Source organism: Asterias amurensis, chromosome 9 (genome assembly GCF_032118995.1).
Source record: "Asterias amurensis chromosome 9, ASM3211899v1".
Taxonomy (NCBI): domain Eukaryota; kingdom Metazoa; phylum Echinodermata; class Asteroidea; order Forcipulatida; family Asteriidae; genus Asterias; species Asterias amurensis.
The window spans coordinates 21592148-21611967 of NC_092656.1; the positions used below are offsets into that span (position 1 = coordinate 21592148).

Genomic DNA, 19820 nt, shown 5'->3' on the forward strand with positions numbered 1-19820 from the left:
TTGCACTGAATCATAAGAAGCTAATTTTAATCGACAAAAATACTATTACACACGCGCCATGGGAATATTGTTATTGTTATTAAAGGCAGTGGACACTATTTGTAATTACTCAAAAGAGTTAGTAGCATAAAACCTTTCTTGGTGAGGTTGTTGGTATAAAACATTGTGAGAAACGGCTCCCTCTGAAGTGCCATAGTTTTCGAGAAAGAAGTAGTTTTCCATGAATTTGATTTCGAGACCTCAAGTTTAGAATTCGAGGTCTCGAAATCAACCATCTAAACGCACACAACTTCGTGTGACAAGGGTGTTTTCTTCTTTCATTATTATCTCGCAATTTTGATGACCGATTGAGCTCGAATTTTCACAGGCTAGTTATTTTATGCATATGTTGAGATACACCAACTGTGAAGGCTACTCTTTGACAATTACCAAAAGTGTCCACTGCCTTTAAGATTATTTATTACCGTAAGCGATGGTTAGCAAGGGGGAGTAATATTGACTTTTCCATTACACGGTCCTACGTGTCCACGCCCCCAACTCTGATGTAGCCTTGAGAAGATTTCTGCTCTCTGTGTTAAAATGTCAATCAAGTTTCGATCTCTAATAACTGGAGATCTGAAAGGTATAATTTCGATATTTCATCCGACAATACTAGACTGCCATCTCCTAAGAAAAAAATAATGGCGACTTTTGCTATAATTTCGTTGCGTTGCACTGAATCATAAGTAGCTAATTTTAGTCAACAGAAATACTAATATTGTGCACATGGGAATGTTTTTTATTGCCATGGTGATTACCATCAGCGATGGTTAGCTTTGGGGGAGAGTTATTGATTTAACTATAACATGATTATCTTCCCCGCCCACATTTTCAAACAACTAGCCTTGCGAAAACTTGGTTTTTGTTATCGGTTGACAAATACGGGCGTTAATCGCATAATTGTTTGCTTGCCACCCCCGCCCCCCCCCCAGATCATCCTGTAGTTTGTTGATATAAACAATATTATTTTTCAAGTCTTAAGTAATTAAAAATCTATTATTATTAAGTTCTTAATTAATATTAAAAAAAATTCTCTTAAAGGGTGTGCATAAAAATGTTGGTAGGGTAAGCTGCAAAATAAAACTAACAACTGAAGCTAACTTTCTGTCCAAGTAATCATTAATTTTAATTTCAATAAACATGTACAGAGCATTTCCAGATATACAGACCGTGAGTGAACTTTCAACGACAAATCGCCATTAAAAGTAAACAAAATTATGTACAGACACTCGACGAAATAAAATACCACGAAATGAAATCAAACTTAACGACAAAACGCCTGGGACATTCCCTTCTTCGCAACCCCCACCCGGACCCATCCCTCCCTCCCTCCCCTCGATATTACAAAAGCAACACAAGTTTATGTTAAATAATTATTATCTAAACTATATTTAATGGTGTCTGACGGGAACTTTTCTGAAACATTTTTCTGTGTAGGCTAGGCTGATGTGAAATTTCAGCAAAAGTGCGCCACCGTGCGGCGAGAAAAGATGCTCTCTCCCAGCTTAGCCTGAACATACTGACGTCACACTACAAATCTCGTTAATACGCCATAGATCTGCCTTGAGCCTACACGTAAATCCCCATTCAGAATCACCTTTGACCTCGCTTAATGTTGAAGCGCCCTAAGCCCAATTTCATAGCGCTGCTTAACGGTAAGCTAATTTACGTGCTTACTATAGCAGAAAAATTTGCTTAAGCCTTAGCGTATTTCACAGGTTAGCAGAAAATTTGGGCGGTCATATTGCGTGTTTACCGCGGATTTGCATTGTGACGTCATTTATTTTCGTGCGGTAAGCACCGGAAGGTTAGCATGCCTTTTCGTGTGCTTACAGTTAGCAGCGCTATGAAATAGAAATTGCAAAGTAAGCACAAAATCGGCCTCTAAGCAGCGCTATGAAATTAGGCCCTGAGCATCACTAAGTGACGGATATGAGCGCTATAGCCTATAAGAAGCCACTATTATAGTATTTTTTATTATAAACAAGTATCTCAAACTCGAACTTTATTTCAGTCTTCTGGGCACGTTTCCTCCGTGCATGTCTCGCTGCCAAAGCCGTCACCGTAGCTGGAGGAACCCGCTCGGCCCTTCTTTGCTTCCTCTGGAAAACCAACAAAGAAAACATTAATATTTGTTGTTACATCAATACAAGACATGATTTTAACAACCCCCAATTTCACCATGAACCATTTTACATTGATTTTGAACATTCAAGTCATCTGTAACAGTTTTTCAGGGTTTATATCGGTTTAACCAACAGCTGTCCTTCTGCATGGAGATACCGGTACATACAAAACACCGGTACATACAAAACACCGGTACATACAAAAAACTAAGCAAGCCAAAGATTCTTCTACAAGTTGATTTATGGAGGAAACAACTCCGCGGGCCGGGTGGTGAAAAGCGAACGATTGAGCTTTGGTCGGTCATAAAGTAATGCTGGTTTTTTTTTTGCTGTTCGTTACAATGTAGTTACTCATCCCGAGAAACATGCCTGTTATATTTTTTCACAGGACTCGGGAAAGTACTGAGTATACAGTGGTAATACACATCGGTGTATGGGTAAAAACCAATTAATATTCTTTATCCCCGATGCAAACTTAACATCTCTTATTTTCGTAGTAAAATTGTTCGAAATAACGGTAACAAAAATATTTTTAAAAAGGTGGCTTAGCTTTGGGTAAAAGTTCAGAATGACCTGAAAATGATCCCTTCACAATACAACCATGTTGCAGAAAACAGTGATCTAAAAAAGCCGTAACTAACAGACTATTTATGACCGTGATTGACGTTAGTTCAACTAACCTATTGTTTCGAGAAGTTCAGGAATGAAGTCGTTCCAAAAGCGGCACTCTTGAGCCTTGATGCCGCGCCCATTCTGCATCTCTGGTGTCAGTTCTTTATATTCGAGTCCCTCAACGGTGAAAAGTGGCCATTCTGTCTTTTTCTCTTCGTCTGTCAGGGCAGCGTCCAGGGAAGACAGGTTGGGGTCGCTGGAAAGGAAAAAAATAATGAGAGAACAATTTAGTGAGTTGTGTCTGGCGAGAGAATTTTCGGAGTAACCTACAGTAGGCCACAATGAAGGGATAGAGCGTCGAGCTGATATGAAGATCTACATGCCAAGATGGGTCAATTTTTGTTTCTCCTGAAGACGAGCAGAGTATACTGTTCGAAACATTGAGACCAAACCGGCTCTTTTCAGAGCCAACACTCACTAAAACAATGATTACAAGGTTGTATCCGCAATTTTACTATTTTTAATAACTAATTATTATTATTCACACCATGCAAAGCTTCAAACATAACTTACAGGTCAAGTTGTTTTTGTTCATTTCTGTACGTCTTAAAGGAACACGTTGCCTTGAATCGGACGAGTTGGTCGATAAATGAGCGTTTGTAACCGTTTTTTATAAAATGCATAAGGTTGGATAGATGTTTTAAAAGTAGAATACAATTATCCACACAAGTTTGTCTCGAAATTGCGTGGTTTTCCTTTTACAGCGCGAACTTACTCGGTCGGCCATTTATGGGGGTCAAAAATTTGACTCCCATAAATGGCCGCCCGTATTAGTCGACGAGGTAAAAGGAAAACCGTGCAATTTCGACGCATGTTTGTGTGGATCATTGTATTCTACTTTTACAACATCATGTGCATTTTATAAAAAACAGTTACAAATGCTTTTCTAAGACCAACTCGTCCGATCCAAGGCAACGTGTTCCTTTAATGTTTGTTCGTTTGACTTTCTGTCTGTCCGCAGGATGATAACTACAAGCCTCGGCCCATCATATCAGCCTCCATACTGTTTCTTTGTTTTGCTTTTTCAAGCCTATAATTAAAAAAATACTCAGTTTATTCTATTGTGTCACTTTATGTGTAAATCAACAGTGTGGAAATAGATGTGAGTTGAAGTTGTCTCTGCGTTTGAAAACAATATTGCGCGGTTCAGTTTCAATTTCAAGTCGACATTGAAATCACTCAAAGTGTGGGTGTATTTTAGGAGTTCGCAATGCTAGTACGTACATGCACCCGGTATGCTCATTGACTACCGTCTCTTTCTTATAGCTTTCATTTTATACAGGCCACAGTTTTGTACAATACCCAAATTTCATTTGGTACGAGGTATTGTAAAAAGATTGCTAAACTTACCCAGTCTTTGCAAAGTTGGACCAGTACCTGATCATGCGCAGTGACATACGCATCTCCTCATCCGGGTACTTAATCTTATCGGAGGGAACCAGAGGCACGCCGTAGACATACGTCATCTCTTCTCCGTGGTTGGCCCCAGCCCATGCCGGCCCGAGGACAGGGTTAGCCGGATGGTGAGTCATGTGGTAGCGGTACACCTTACGCCCTGCATTGACGTGGGCCCTCGCGGAGTAGTCAGCAGGGCAGACGAACGTTAGGTCACCGCACAACTGCGACAAGCTCTGAAGATAGTTGCAGTCTTTCCTATCCGCGCACGTGGCGTCGGTGTACATCATGTTAACCGCCTTGTTGACGATGGGCTCGGTGCTTAACTCGTACGTACACATGGGTTGCAGTGCAGCGTACGTTGCTGCATCGATAAACGGTGCTTCCTCGTGGGTGACGTTGGGAAGGAAACTCATGACGCTGAACATACCCTCGTCGGCGTTCGCCCCGATTATTGACGCTGCGTCGTTGATGGCGCCCTTCGCATACAGGTCGGGGACTGCTTCGGTTAAGAACGTTCCGTCGTCGTACACAGGAGAGAAGAAGGTGAAACCCAGCTCCCCCAATGCCTCGCTCAGCTATTTGTCAAAATGGAATGAATAAAATTATTTATTATACAATCGAGCCAATTTTGTTATTGGTTTACAGTTGATTACGACAAGGGTCACGGTGTGGCAGCCCCCCCCCCCGGAGATTCTGTGTTTCGTCGTGTCCCCCCCCCCCACCCCAATGGCGACTCGTACAAACTACTTCTGATAGCGCCCTCTTTTCAGTCATCCATATACAGCCCACAATATTCCCACATGGGGGATATAATCTCCGGCGGGCAGTTTACCCTGGGATACCAGCACTCAGCCTGGCTGAGTGAATGCTGTCCCTGCAATTCACCTCTATGGATCCCGGTTCGATTCCTGGACGGGATCATTGTACAGCTTTGACGTCATTCCATGGGCTCACCCGGGTAAGCCCCCAGTGCCCTGCTTGTGGAGTGGGTCACTTGGGGGCTGGTCACAGGTGCATGACGTCACTACGAGAGCGGTGAGTGATCGTTCGTTTAGCTCTTGTCAGGGGCTCACCCTAGTGAGCACAGCGGGGTAGACCCAGGGAAGCTAAACGAACGCACCCAGTAGGAGTTTTCCTCCCACATCTAAAGCTGAAATGTCTTTGTCTTTCTCTACCTAAAGTTGGTGTGATGTTTCCATTGGGATGCTTTGCCGCTTACATAATTCGTATTCAGATTCAAAAGGGGTTCCTTCTTTCTCTTGCAGTATTCTCATTGAATCAACAACTCGTCTTTGTATGGTGGCTTTAAACGGACATCGCCAATATTCACGCCTTGTACAACAAATCGGCAATATTGACGCCAATATTCACGACTTTGTACAGTGTAATATAAGTATATCACAAACCTTTAGGTGTTGATTTTCGACGAAGATGTCACCATTTTCAACTCTCTGTAAACATTCTAGTAGCTCCTGTGAGGTTTCCTGCTCGCAGCCGACCAGTTTCCCCAGAGCGAAGGCCCGCCCGCGAGCCTTCTCCGAAGACATCGAGGCCCAATATGCAGAGCCCGAACCACTCTGCATTGAACGAATAAAAATGAGCTCAAGAAACTCCTATCGAAAAAACTTAGAGTTAAGCCAGGTTCATACTTTCTGTGAACACGAATGCGATACGAATTTTGACATCACGGGGCCGTTTTCGCAGAAAATGTTTCGCAGGGGTTGAGTACAAGAAATTGTGGCGTTAAGAAGTATACTGAACCGGGCTTTAGAGTTGGATAGACAGGCATGCGAGAAGAAGAGTGTTACAACGCATTCACAATGCATCATTCTGGAAAACTTAATTTAAACCCTACTTTAATGCTAAACTTTTATGCTATTAAACTATGAAAAAGGAACAAGTCTTGCTGTTTATGGTCTACTGCATTACACGTTTGAACCACGGGCGAATTGTTCTTCCTCTGTGCTGACAGTGTTTCCTTTGAATGTTTCCTAGTACACTTTGTTTCGATACCACTTGGGTGCACAACAACTTTGTCTCGTCACCAATGTTTTCCCCAAACCAGCTTTACCTCCATGATCGCTCCGCGGAAGAGCCCGGCGCTGGCTGGTGAGACCATGTGTAATCCCACGCTCGACGAACCGGCGCTCACCCCAGCGATGGTGACTCGATTGGGGTCACCTCCAAATGCTTTACGAGAGAAGCAACACAATAAAAAGGAAATGTCAGTGATTTATGGACAAACAACTTTTGTGAATGACACATTAATGAGAGCACCCAATCACAAAGGAGAATCAGGAACTGTCTGCATAAATGCTTGACTATTGTGATTCTCAAGATTTACAAATAAGATTATATAACCATGCATTGTAAACGGTAATGGGAATGTTGTTCGAATGGTTGGGGAAAAAACTAAGATCGTTGGTTCGAATCACGATCGCGACTTATTAACATGTTTAATTTTTTTTATGACAGATCTCAGGAAAGTACTAAATTACATATCGGTGTCAAGGGGGGAAAACATTAAATTCGTCATCCCCGATGCGAAATTGAAATATCTTTAACACCAGTTTTTTTTCCTGCGATTTATGTGTGAAATCAAGTCCTATTCATTGTATATTCAGTCCAATTAAATTATCTGTTTTTGTCCTACTTTAGATTGTTGGTGGTTTGTTCCTGATAATCACATGATCGTGGATAATGTTGGCTTGCAGTCAACTCAACATCTTGATCAAACAAAAATCAAATTATTCCGGACTGCAATGTCTGAGGGCAGGACGTACCTTCAATGTTATCTCGAACCCATTCCATTGCGAGCTTCTGATCCAGCATCCCCATGTTACCAGGAATGACGTCATCATCTACAGAAGAAGAAGAAGAAGAAAGTATCGCATGTTTGCTTGCAAAACCCGTAAATCCATCGGATGAAACATCAGAACCAAGACAAGACGTTGGTTTTAAATGTGTGTAAATGCACGGCACTTGATAAACAGAAGTTGATATTGGCACCTGTGAACCATAATATTGAGATACCACGAGCATAAGGGGCGGATAGTTCAGTTGGTAGAGCTTCATTCCAAATTATTACTGCCAAGATTAGTCTGTAATTGTTGAGGAAATATTGTAAATACTCACTTGTTGAAAGAAACCCCAGCGCTCCAATACGATAGTTGAAAGCGACTACGATGACGCCACCTACGGCAACGAGGGGAGAGGGCATTAACTCCTCCATCGTTCCAGCCCCGAGTATGTACCCGCCTCCGTGTACGGACAGGATAACAGCGGCTTTATGTGGCTGTATGGGTTTTAAAAACGTGATCAAAACCAACATTCATAATTTTCCCTCCATTTCTTTTGGAATATGTCGAGCATACAATCCCTGAAACCTGGGACTCTGAACCAATTTCACAAAAGTGTAGGGTCATTAATTTGTCGGCAAAAGGGAAAGCAATGCAAAAGTGATCACAGTGGCGAGTGGTCTTGAGGGATGAGCGGGCAACGTAAAAGAGTCTCACGTTATCCACGAAGTGCTTGGGCCCAATTTCATTGAGCTGCTTAAAGAGAACATTGCTCAACAATTTTCTGCTAAGCAGAAATGAGCGGGATACCAATCACAAAAAGGAATTGTGACATGATCGCTTCGCTGGTAACCTTTTTCTTGTAAGCGTAATATATTGTTATGCTTAACCAGCACTATGCAATTGGGTCCAGCTTATAACCCGCCAACTTAAAAAAAACACACTCACTGCCGGCCTGGGAACAAAGACATCAATGGTGAGACAGTCCTCATCAAAGGGTCCACTGATGACAAGGTTAAGACCGAAAGGAACTTTAGGTTGTGGACATCGGTTTCCGAGCTTCGTGGCTTTCAGCTCACCACTCCATGACTTTGCTACGGGGGCTTTGAAGCGTAGCGGACCGACGGGTGGTTCGGCGTACGGTATACCGAGGTAGGCGTCTACATCCCGGGCCAGCTCGGGGTGGACCACGGGGCGGAATTGCAGGGTGGTGCCGGTGATCCGGCCCTGGCTGGTCGTGACCACGGGAGGGTCATCGCAGAACACCTCAAGAACCATGCATAGAACACACAGCACTTTCAACTCCATGGTTCTATGTCATATGGGCAACGAATCTCTCGCAAAGTCTAATCTTTCTTATAAACAGCTTAGATCAACTACCAGAACCTGTTAAAATATAAATTAAAATTCACATCATATTCCTGTCCTCATATACATAGTCATGGCAGACTTGAAGCCCCTTGGAAGTTTTTTTTACAACACAACATTTCAAACATTGACCAATGACCATAATAGCCGATAATTAATTGCATTTATCACAGTGTGCTGAAATTCAACCCAAAACAAACTGCCACTTCAACACTTTGTGGTGGCAGTACAATTGGCCTCATGTGGTCCTTTACGGAACCTTACCACCAATACAATTGTAATACCCCCCCCCCCAAAAAAAAAAAAAAAAAAAATATCCAACCAACACAACAATTTTTTTTACAGTTTAGCCAAAGTCATTAGCAAACAATAAACACGACTTTACTCACCAAGATGAGGTGGGTCCGAGCCGTGTATGTTACTGGCAGGAGAATCAGAGTCGGGTTGTTTGGGAATGTCAGGTGGACTCGATCCGCTCATTCCTCAAAGTTGAAGCTGGCTGCGAATTATGCCAATTCCCCCAATTTATACACAACAGAAAGTCTTTTTGTCAACAACACAAAATGTAGCGGGTCAAGGGCATTGAATGCATGTATGTTGTTATCATTGGATATCCTGCCGTGTTAACATTTCTATGCGCTGACCTCGGTCTGGATACTGGACGTTTTTTAGTGCACCGCACTGACTGATGTGGACAAACAAATAATGCGCCAAACTTCCATGGAAAAACACTTGGTCTTTTAGCCAATTATTGCGCACTGGGACTGCTCAATTTCAACCTTATTGATTTGCTATTGAGAAGAGAGATTTGAGTAGGGTCATTTTCCACATTGCTTGATTGGGGTAATTTTTAATGTATTTTATGTGTGATAAGCATATTTTTATTATTATAAAGACTGCAGGAACAAGACTATGTCTGCAGTGACCGATTTGGAATCCGTAAACGGGCATCGTTGGTCATGCATGGTGTAGATATATAGGTGCCCGTTTACAAGGCTCATCCCCATCGAAACACAGGAAAAAGTTCCGAGTGTGTTTCCACATCGGCTGATTAAATGAGTACACAACAACAATGCAGTTCGAAGGTTATGTTTACTCATTCCCCGTGCGTGTTGAGTTTACCCTTTTCAGTCAGTGAATGGTGAAATAGGATATGGCTGTTTTGTGGAGGATTCAGAACTACGGTTTTTTTTTTACTAACCAAAGTACAATTTTCAACCTCTTTGATGAGACGGATTCTCTTTATACGTTGAATGTGAACAAGGTATTGTACGGTGCATCGATTAAAACAGTGGATTGACTACACTACTTAATTCATGTTTGGAAGTAATTGTTGTGGCACACAACAAAGAACGACTATGGACATCTCGTCCCGAACTAACTCACGCAAGTGTGTATACAGTGGGTGCGTTCGTTTAGCTTCCCTGGGTCGACCCCGGTGTGTGGCGTTTTTTTCCCCAGGACGAACGTGTGCAGATAATTACCCACGTTTGTCCTGGAAAAAAAACCACGCCACACACCGGGGTCGACCCAGGGAAGCTAAACGAACGCACCCACAGGCAACCGTGGACCTCTTGCTGTCCCTCTTTATACGTATACGTACACCAACTTCTTCTGCAACAGCTCCCATTGGTAGTGTACACATTTTCCAACTGTGGAACCCTTCCCGAACTATTGTCCTTTTTTGTTATAGATTCCCGGTTTTGCATGTGTATACCTATAGTACAAAACGTAACGAACTCGCAGCCAATTACCACTGACCCCTTCTCATCCATTCCCCAGCAATAACGTACCGGTGTCGCATGCAATTATGTCCTCTATGCAATACTATCCGGAAGGCATTATTGTATATGCAATAATATCCGCCAGACGGTTTTGCACATGCAATCGTGTCGACAGGACGCTGCTGCATTATGCAGTTGGGTCCGCCCGGACACATTTGCATAAGCAGTTGTGTCCGCCCCCGTGCAAAACCGTCCTTGCAGTAAATTAAACGCCCTTGCTCTACAGAACACGTTCGCCATTTTTTTACAAGATGGGAAATGTTCGGCCGTTGGTCGCTGCAATCTTCGTGAATATTCATGCTGCATATACGTAGGTTCAGTGCATGCACGCTGCTTACGCGCGCACATACAATGTACAGTCATGTTCATGTCCGCCGGACGGTTTTTTGCATAGCCCCGGACACGATTGCATATGTGCAAATGTGTCCGGGGCGGACAGTATTGCATGGCGGACACAATTGCATCCGAAACCGGTACACATCGGTACAGTTTCATCAAAGATCATGTTTTAATAGCTATGGTATTTGCAGCAATACAATTCGATATTTTTTGCACGTTACATCAAACATTCCTTTTCCTATAGTCCCTATTTTAAAATGTGCTTCGGCTTGTTATAGCAATTTTGCATCAAAGATTGGTTCTGTTTTATTTTGTGTTTTTTATTTTTTATTTGAATTAACAGTTTGTCCTCTTGACAGGGTATTGTGTCCTCAACGATTAACAAGATCTGGTATAAAGTTGATTCATTCTTGATTTAAAATGAATCTGTGGTTGACGTGTGTTTTATGCCTCGCTCTTCGTGCGTCCCGGGTCTCAGCTGACCTTCCCGTAGTGACGACCAGCCAGGGCCGGATCACCGGCACCACCCTGCAATTCCGTCCCGTAGTCCACCCCGAGCTGGCCCGGGATGTAGACGCCTACCTCGGTATACCGTACGCCGAGCCACCCGTCGGTCCGCTACGCTTCAAAGCCCCCGTAGCAAAGTCATGGAGTGGCGAGCTTCAAGCTACGAAGATTGGAAACCGATGTCCACAACCAAAATTCCCTCTAGGTAGATTCACGTTAACAGGGAGCTTCGGTGAGGATTGCCTTTGCCTTGATGTATTCGTTCCCAAACCAGTTGTAAGTGAACGTGAGGGGAAACCTGACAGTTGATCGGGTTGTAATGAATAGAAAATTGTGGAGTAAACACGCACTAGTCGAAAGCTAGTCGAAGTCGAAACGTTGGGACCAATATTAAGAACTCACTCACTCACGACAATCTTCTTTAGCTAAAACAGTAGTACCAGTCGATTTTCTACATTCCGCCCCTTGTAGTAGGTATAAAAGCGGGACAGATTTTTGCAGAACTGAGAAGTCTCCCGAAATCCAAAAATCTACTCCCCGAAGTAAAATATAGCAAGACAATTTTCTAAAGAACAATCTCTACCTGGCAAGTAGGATACACACATGATGTTTGCATAAACCTCACCATGCAATGTCTCAACAAATCCCATAAATGATTTATTGTTTTTACATCTTTAAATATGTAATGCACCTTGAGCGTCTTTATTGGACTGATTTCGGCGCTATATATTTATTGTTATCGACTACTTTTTGTTTCCTTCTTGTTTCCCTCTATAGCCTCCGAATGCAGCCGTTCTGGTCTACTTCCACGGTGGTGGATTCTTCTTGGGGGCTGGTGCCATTGAGGGCCTCCTTCCAACCCCCATCGCTGCCATTGGTGACGTCATCACCGTCTCGGTCAATTACAGACTAGGAGCACTTGGATTTTTGTCCACCGGTAAGTCGGCCATTTTGAAAGATGGTGGACGGACATAATGCTATAGGCCAGGACACTCTTAGGTTTGGTTAAATTTGAAATAATGTTGGACACTATATAGGAGTGCACTGTTTGATTTTGGTGTTTTATACAGACAAATTTACTCAAACCTAAGACTTGTATTTTTTGTACAACGGTGAGTCTATGGACACAATACGAAATTAGGTTCTGGTATACATTGGTCTGTATACACCTAAACCAAACTGTGCATTCCTATAGTGTTCATTATTTGTTTTTCAAAGAGAGAGACCTTGAAGGCATTGACTTTTGCAATAACACCCTAAATGATAATTAACGTGTAATTTTGTTTACAACTACACATGCAGGTGATGACGTCATTGCAGGTAACATGGGACTGTTGGATCAACGTCTCGCTTTGGAGTGGGTGCGAGACAACATCCGAGGTACACAAAGTCACTAGATTAATTATCAGCTTTAAACGTTATGACTCCTCCGAATCTTTGGGGTTTGAATTTGGTTGGAAAATATGACCGTGTCTGAAACGGCGACTTCGGCTACAGCTACGGCTAGATCAGCGCGTCTGTATAAGTGTTGAAGAATAGACAGACGCAGACGCGCGCGATCTAGCCGTTAGATGTAGCCGAAGGCGACGTTTCGGACACGGCCAATGGCCGTTTTCGAATCCACGGCTTCGGCTCCAGATTTGGCTCAGGCTAGCTTGGCCCCGCGGTTGTTTTGGCAATTACGCGTGCTTTGCGTATACCGTGCTCTGGGCGTCAGACAAGAGAGCAGAGCCTGAAGCCGAATCCAAAGAAGGCGGCCGTGGATTCGAAAAGGGCTTTAGTCTCACAGTGTGTACTCTTAACACTTCCGGGTCAGAGTTAACCAAGATCTTGGTCTCGTGGGACCCTGACTTGTATTTGGGTTTAGTCAACGAATCTGGCTTAAAATTACACAAAAAGGGATAAACCTGTGCATAATTTGAGTATAGCCCCATTTTCAATCATTTTTGGGGTCAGCCTGGCACTGAAATGGTTCAGGCCGCTCTTGGACGCGGAACCCGGTTCAAATCTGACCCGGGATTTTTAGAGTGTTTGAACGTGCAATGATTATCTGGGTGTTTTTTCTTCAACCCAGCATTCGGCGGAGATCCTTCACGAGTAGCTATCTTTGGTCAGAGTGCTGGAGCAGCGAGTGCCGGTCTGCAAATGGTATCACCAGGTAGTGCTGGGCTCTTCAGCGGCGTCATCGTGCAAGTAAGTGATACGTCGTCGATTTCGATATTCGATATTCAGAGTTTAAACTTCTTTATCGTCTTTAAAATGATAAACATGTTTATCATTTTGATACCTGCTTGCATGGTTTGTAGCATTCAAACACATTACCGGAAATTTAGAAGTTGAAGAAAAAAAAACGTTTCAGCGAAATCTTCAATTTCATGGAACACTTAAAGTTTACAATACAGTTCACTTTGAAATACTGGCTGTTTAAACATGTTCTAGAGGTTGAAAATCCAAACAAAGTTTTAAAGTGTTGATTTCGATTTGCCTTGCTTTCAATTCGCCTTGATTTCGATTTGCCTTGCTTTCAATTCGCCTTGATTGCGATTTGCCTTGATTTCATTTTGCCTTGATTTCGATTTGCCTTGATTTCGATTTGCCTTGGTTTCAATTTGCCTTGATTTCTATTGGTCTTGATTTCGATTTGCCGTTCGGATTTCGATTTGCCTTGATTCCAATTTGCCTTGATTTCGATTTGCCTTGATTTCAATTTGCCTTGATTTCTATTGGCCTTAATTTCGATTGCCACATTCATAAACCCATCAAATACAGAGTCGGAGAATATTCTTATTGTTTACATTATTTAAATGTTTACGCAGAGTGGTGACGCTTCCCCTACCTGGGCGACAGCACCCAAAGAACTTGCCCGGAAGAGGGCCTTCACCTTCGGCGGTTTAGTCGGCTGCGAACACGACACGTCGGAGGAACTACTTGAATGTTTACAGAATAACTTGGACGTTGACACCATTATCAACAATCAGAGCAATGAGGTTTGTATGCTTTTTTTTTATCAAGAAAAAAATATGTGCATCATTGAGATTTTTTTCCAATTTGAAACTGTTGTCTGTCATGAAATATTATTCAAATGTGATAGTAGTGTTGGTAAAGCTGACAAGATAGTCGCAAACATTTTTTTTATTTGTTTTTTATTCCAGTCACCAGACACACAAGGCCTGAATGCCACTTTAAGGTGGGGGCTACAGTTATTTTATTCCAGAGGCCGTTGCCACCTACTCCTAGGGCTGAAACAGGGTTACCCCTTTTACAGTCCATACGGAAGTAGGCTTGGGTATCATCAATTGCTCATCTTGTATGTGATCAATCAGAGAAATGAAATAGCAAACTTGTGAAAATTGTGGCTTAATTCATTGTGTGACTCGGGAGATAACGGTGATAAAACAAAGACGTGCACAATTACAGCATGTAAACACATTTAAATTTGGTTGCAAGAATGTAAATGAAAGATCAAGTTTTTTTTACTATACCCTTTCTCCGAATATGACTTCATTTCAGAGGGAAATATTTCACAGACTTTGTACATCTTAGTCAGTCTAATAGTTATGTGTCATTGCATGATGTCTTTCCAAGGAAATCATTATTTGTATAACACTGGCGCATGTCTTTAGTTTTATGAATAAAGGCAGGGAACTAGACTGTAACCGAAGGCGCTTAATTCAAACACAAATGTTGTGATGATGTCTTTATGGCTGTTACATTCCGAATCAGCATCACCAATAATGATGGTCGTTGTTTTTAAAGTAGAAACTTTGACTAAAAAAGTAACTTCTTTCCACTCCACCAGTCACTCATTGATGGAGAAAGACCGCTCTCATTCACTCCGGTAATTGACGGCAATTTCCTTCCCGGCATCCCCTCCGAACTCTACGAAAATGGCGCCATCAACGACGCTGTAACAATCATTGGCGAGAACGCCGACGAAGGGATGTGCATAATTACCCCCATCTATCAGACGGATGAGGAGCCGTTCATTAACAGCACATCTTACGACTCTCTGTCGCTGATGTGCACATCGATGGTGAGCAAAGAGCCGATCGTAGCCAAGGCTATTAAGATGATGTACACAGACGCAACGTGCACCGATGGACCCGGTTGTAACTATCTACAGAGTCTGTCGCAAGTATGTGGTGACATCATGTTCGTCCGCTACACGGACAAAGTGGCAAGAAGTTTCACGAAGGCCGGCCGGAAGGTGGGTCATTTTAAAGGCACTAGGGTGGATTTCACAAAGAGATAAGACGAGTTACTCTTCCTAATTTAGGACTAACCATAAGTTTGAATACCTCCTAGGTTTGACTAGTCCTAAGTTAGGACTAGTCCTTTAACTCTTTAAGGAATCGGCCCCTGGACACTATTGGTAATTACTCAAAATAATGTCTAGCATACGAACTTACTTGGCTACGAGCGATCGAGAGCAGTGCTGATAACACAAAACATTGTGAGAAGCGACTTCCTCTGAAGTTACGGGGGTTTTTTTTGAAAAAAAAGGTTATTTTACACTCAAATAGTAAATGACATCAGCTGAAGCCTTTGATTAACATGCATCTGAAAGCACACACATTTTGTGCAAGAAGGGTGTTTTTGTTCATTATTCTCTTGCAACTTCGATGACCAATTAGAAAGTCCTTTCGTATTGTGTCAACTAAATTGTACATACTTGTCTCTATTTTCTAACTTTAACTTCTATTTTTTCATCTCAAAGCGCACAGAGACTTCTCTGTGATTGTGATAATGCACTAAATGTTTCATTGAATTAAATTGAATTGAAGGTGTACCGTTACCACTTCACTCATACCCCGACCACGCCTCTACTCGACACCCCTCCCTGGGCGGGAGCCACCCACTCCGAAGATTTGACGTTTGTCTTCGGCCTTCCTTTGGTCGCTCAGGATGGGGACGCCTTCACAGAGGAGGAGGTCGAGATGTCTATTCGAATCATCAACCATTGGGCGAATCTTGCTAAGACTGGGTTAGTATCAATGTTCCTGGTACGGTTTTGACCTATAGACGTGATTTCAAGTCTTAGATCGCGTTATTCTTCTGCATCTCAGCCACGAAAAACTCGCAATCTAAGGCAAAATGACGTTTGATTATGGGTGCTGTTTGTAGCGGCTATCAGGACGACTAAAAAAACACGATCAATAGAACCAAGTCTAGTTTTGACCTGAAAGATGCACGGGTGTGTTGGTCTTATGTTATTTGTTTGTTTTTCATTTGCATTTTATTGGTAACACTTAATTTATTATAGTCCTATTGTCTTTAGTAAAGAATAATACAATTATCCTGTGAAATTATCAGTTTTAGATGGTCATCATGCTTCCAATCAAATTGCTTTTGCTGCAAACCCATTACTTGCTCATGTTTGAAAATGTAAGCACTAACTCGGGGCTGTCGTTTCGCACACTGTTCTCGAAAACAATAACAAGCAGATGTTCTGGTACAATCGTTCATTTATTGTAATATTAAAGATCAATCCTGCTGCGCATATTTACCCTTCCTTTAATAATTTTGTCTTAGAGAAGTGTTCATATTGTTTTTAAATCGGAAACATTGGAACGCCATCTGGCAACAGACTTACCACTATTCACGCAGTACTGGGCATACGCATAGAAAACAACGACTTTCCGTGATAAGTCTACTGCCACCTAGCGTTCCCGAAGGTCTCCCATTAGATTCAAACCTAGTACCTGATCGTCTCTCCCCAGAAACCCCAACCTTTCTTCCCTGGACGCTGAGCTGACAGACGAAGAGAAAAAAACAGAATGGCCGCTATTCACCGTTGAGGGACTCGAATATAAAGATCTGACACCAGAGATGCTGAATGGGCGCGGCATCAAGGCTCAAGAGTGCCGCTTTTGGAACGACTTCATTCCTGAACTTGTCGAAACAATAGGTTAATCTCGGTCATTTATAGTTAGTTAGTTGCCGCATTTTTTAGATCACTGTTTTCTACAACAGGGCTGAAGGTGTCATATTCAGGTCAGTCAAAAACGAAACCCTCAATGGTTTGCGATACGAACTTTTACCCAAAGCTAGCTGCGCCATAATGTTTTTATATATTTTTTGTAATTTGCACACTATTTTAAGAACAGGGCCAATATCAAACAGCTGCTTACAGAAACACTGCAAAAAAAAAAACGTTTTGAATGGCAATAATGAGCCGGATATACCAAAGACAAATCGTACATGTGACATGGTATTTTGGCTGGAACTTTATTCTTGCTAGCATAATTCTGTTGTGCTTAGCTTGTTTGTTTGTTAGCTCTATATGAAATTGGTTCATGCACTTAAACATCACCGACCGGCAGAATCACTACAATAATTTGTTTTCACCCGGCCTCGCGAAGCCGTCTCCTCCACTGATAAATCTAGAATCTTCGGCATGCTCAAACTTGGTTTTACGTATCTCCATGCAGGAGGGGAGCTTTGGCGGGAAGTCGATAAGCTCTGAATAAACAGTAAAGATGACTTCGAATGTTCAATATCATAATGTAAACCTTAAATGTGAAATTAGGTTGTTAAAATTATATCCTGGTTTTGATGCATTAAACAAAGTATTAATGGTTTTTTTTTTCTTTTCAGAGAAAGCAAAGAAGGGCCGAGCGAGTTCCTTCAGCTACGGTGACGGCTTCGGCAGCAAGACATGCACGGAGAAGACGTGCCCAGAAGACTGAAATAAAGTTCAGATTTCGAATTTGATTACCAATTATTAAGCCCGATGTCTTAGGGAAATCTGTCCGTCGGAGATTCCGTCCCCCTCATCGGAAATTAACATGATCTGGAGGAGATTCATCTGAAGAAGTTTGTACACAGAATCTCCGGAGGGTGGGGGTGGGGGATGGGGGGGGGGGCACAGAATCTCCTGCCACACAGTGTTCAGACCACACCAGTGTTAAAGGCACTGGACGCCTTGTCAAAGACAAGTCTTCTCACTTACTGTATCTGAACAGATACATAAAATAACAAACCTGTGAAAATTTGAACTCAATTGGTCGTCGAAGTTGCGAGAGAATGGTATAAGAAAAAAACACAATTGTCGCACAAGTTGTGTGTTTTCAGATGCCTTGGATTTTATTCAAATATTTAGTGAGAAACTACTTTTTTCTCAAATAAAACTACGTCACTTCAGAGGGAGCCGTTTCTCGCAATGTTTTATACTATCAACCTCTCCATTGCTCGGAACCAAGTCAGTTTTATGCTAACAATTATTTTGAGTAATTACCAATAGTGTCCACTGCCTTTAAGATGGCTTAGGCTAAAACTAAATGTGAGCTCAGTGATACGTAATTTTGTCTTTTCGGGGAGGGTTGATGTTATAATGTGTGGATTGCGAAGTAGGGAAATTTTTGTCGTTTTTGTAACTTAACTTTGGCTATCTCGCTGTCTTTATATCTTGAACAAAAATAAATTGTGGGAAAATAAAATGAATGTTTAGTTGGAGGGCGTTTTCAGATGTAATGGTTTAATTGCCTTTGTAAAAGCCAATGGGAGACTTTTGGGACGCTTGGTGGCAGCAGACTTACCAGGTAAAATCCACTGTTCTCGGTAACGGCGCGTGCTCAGAACTACGTCAACAATAGACCTTATCGCAAATACCAATGCGCAAGCGCAGACTGTTGAATGAGGTGCATTGTGGGATAGATATGGATCAAATTTTGCTACCAGCTAGACCACAATGCACCTAATTCCAAGCGTTACGCGCGCGCCCCGGTATTTGCGAAAAGGTCTATGAACATTTACCTGGTAAGTCTGCTGCCACCTAGTGTTCAAAAGTCCCCCATTATTACGCCGAAGCGTGGAGTAATTCTAAAAAGGTCCAATTGGCATAGCCCGTCTGATTTGAACAAAGCCCACAACTTTCTATCGAAGCCACTGTACTAAACTGAAGCCACATCCGAAGATGTGAATAATTTAAAAAATAAAACAGCCATATATGGTCAGACCATCGCATAATTAATATCACACAAACCTTGAGAGAGAAACTGCACGGTCATCTGCAGTTTCCAAGGTAAGTATTATTAATGTCAGTATACCATTTTGCAATGACGTTATGCTTTTAATGAATATTCAGTTATTAAGCTGCTTTCAAGAGCGTGTTTACAGCACTATATAAAGAGCCGATGGGGCGGAGCATAGCAATGACTATTCAAATTTTCCATTTGAATATTATTCGTTCACACCAACGATCAATCAGCCTTCAGACGAGTCTGTACACACATGTACTTATTTGGAAACTCAGTGAATATTGTATGCTTCAATATGTAAACAACACTATATAAAGCACGTGTGTATGGATCAAGGAGAGTGTGATACGGAACAACGTCGATATTACCATGATATTACATAATTGCTCCACGCTTATACTTTTCTAGTGATTGAGTCAGAAAGCTGTACACAACACGGAGCTTCCTCTATGGGTTAATGTGTTTTTTATGTTTGTCCCTTCGTCTTGTGAGAGCCTCGGCCGATGACACTCCCGTAGTCACGACCAGCCAGGGCCGGATCACCGGCACCACCCTGCAATTCCGCCCCGTAGTTCCCCCCCCCCCCCCCCCGAGCTGACCCGTGATGTAGACGCCTATCTCGGTATACCGTACGCCGAACCACCAAACGATTTAAATAGTTAATTTTTAAAAAGCCATATATGGTCAGACCAATATCGCACAAACCTTTTCAGGAAAATCATCTATGGCCAGTCTCAAATTAAGTAGTAATGTCAACATTAATTCACAATGACGTACTGTAACATACCAGGGACCTCGCTTTGTGGCAAC

At 42.3% G+C, this 19820-nt stretch overlaps 2 protein-coding genes across 3 annotated transcripts; one reads left to right on the forward strand and one right to left on the reverse strand.

Moving 5' to 3' along the window:
• Positions 1-1416: 1416 nt before the first annotated feature.
• LOC139941575 (acetylcholinesterase-like) lies at positions 1417-9099 on the reverse strand. The gene is made up of 9 exons (XM_071938139.1): positions 8791-9099; positions 7982-8419; positions 7371-7530; positions 7019-7096; positions 6307-6425; positions 5642-5812; positions 4188-4810; positions 2846-3033; positions 1417-2141 (listed from the first exon to the last, which is right to left on the reverse strand). Exons 2-9 carry the CDS (start codon positions 8339-8341, stop codon positions 2050-2052), a joined length of 1791 nt encoding a protein of 596 aa, XP_071794240.1. The 5' UTR covers positions 8342-8419; positions 8791-9099; the 3' UTR covers positions 1417-2049.
• Positions 9100-9512: 413 nt separating this feature from the next.
• LOC139941543 (acetylcholinesterase-like) lies at positions 9513-19565 on the forward strand. 2 transcript variants are annotated; one of them, XM_071938094.1, is made up of 10 exons: positions 9513-9665; positions 10868-11307; positions 11809-11968; positions 12334-12411; positions 13106-13224; positions 13848-14018; positions 14831-15238; positions 15816-16015; positions 16752-16939; positions 17629-19565. In XM_071938094.1, exons 2-10 carry the CDS (start codon positions 10945-10947, stop codon positions 17718-17720), a joined length of 1779 nt encoding a protein of 592 aa, XP_071794195.1. In that variant the 5' UTR covers positions 9513-9665; positions 10868-10944; the 3' UTR covers positions 17721-19565. The 2 variants fall into 2 exon arrangements, with proteins under 2 accessions (XP_071794195.1, XP_071794194.1); XM_071938093.1 differs by having other exon boundaries at positions 10884-11307.
• The last annotated feature ends 255 nt before the right edge of the window (positions 19566-19820 follow it).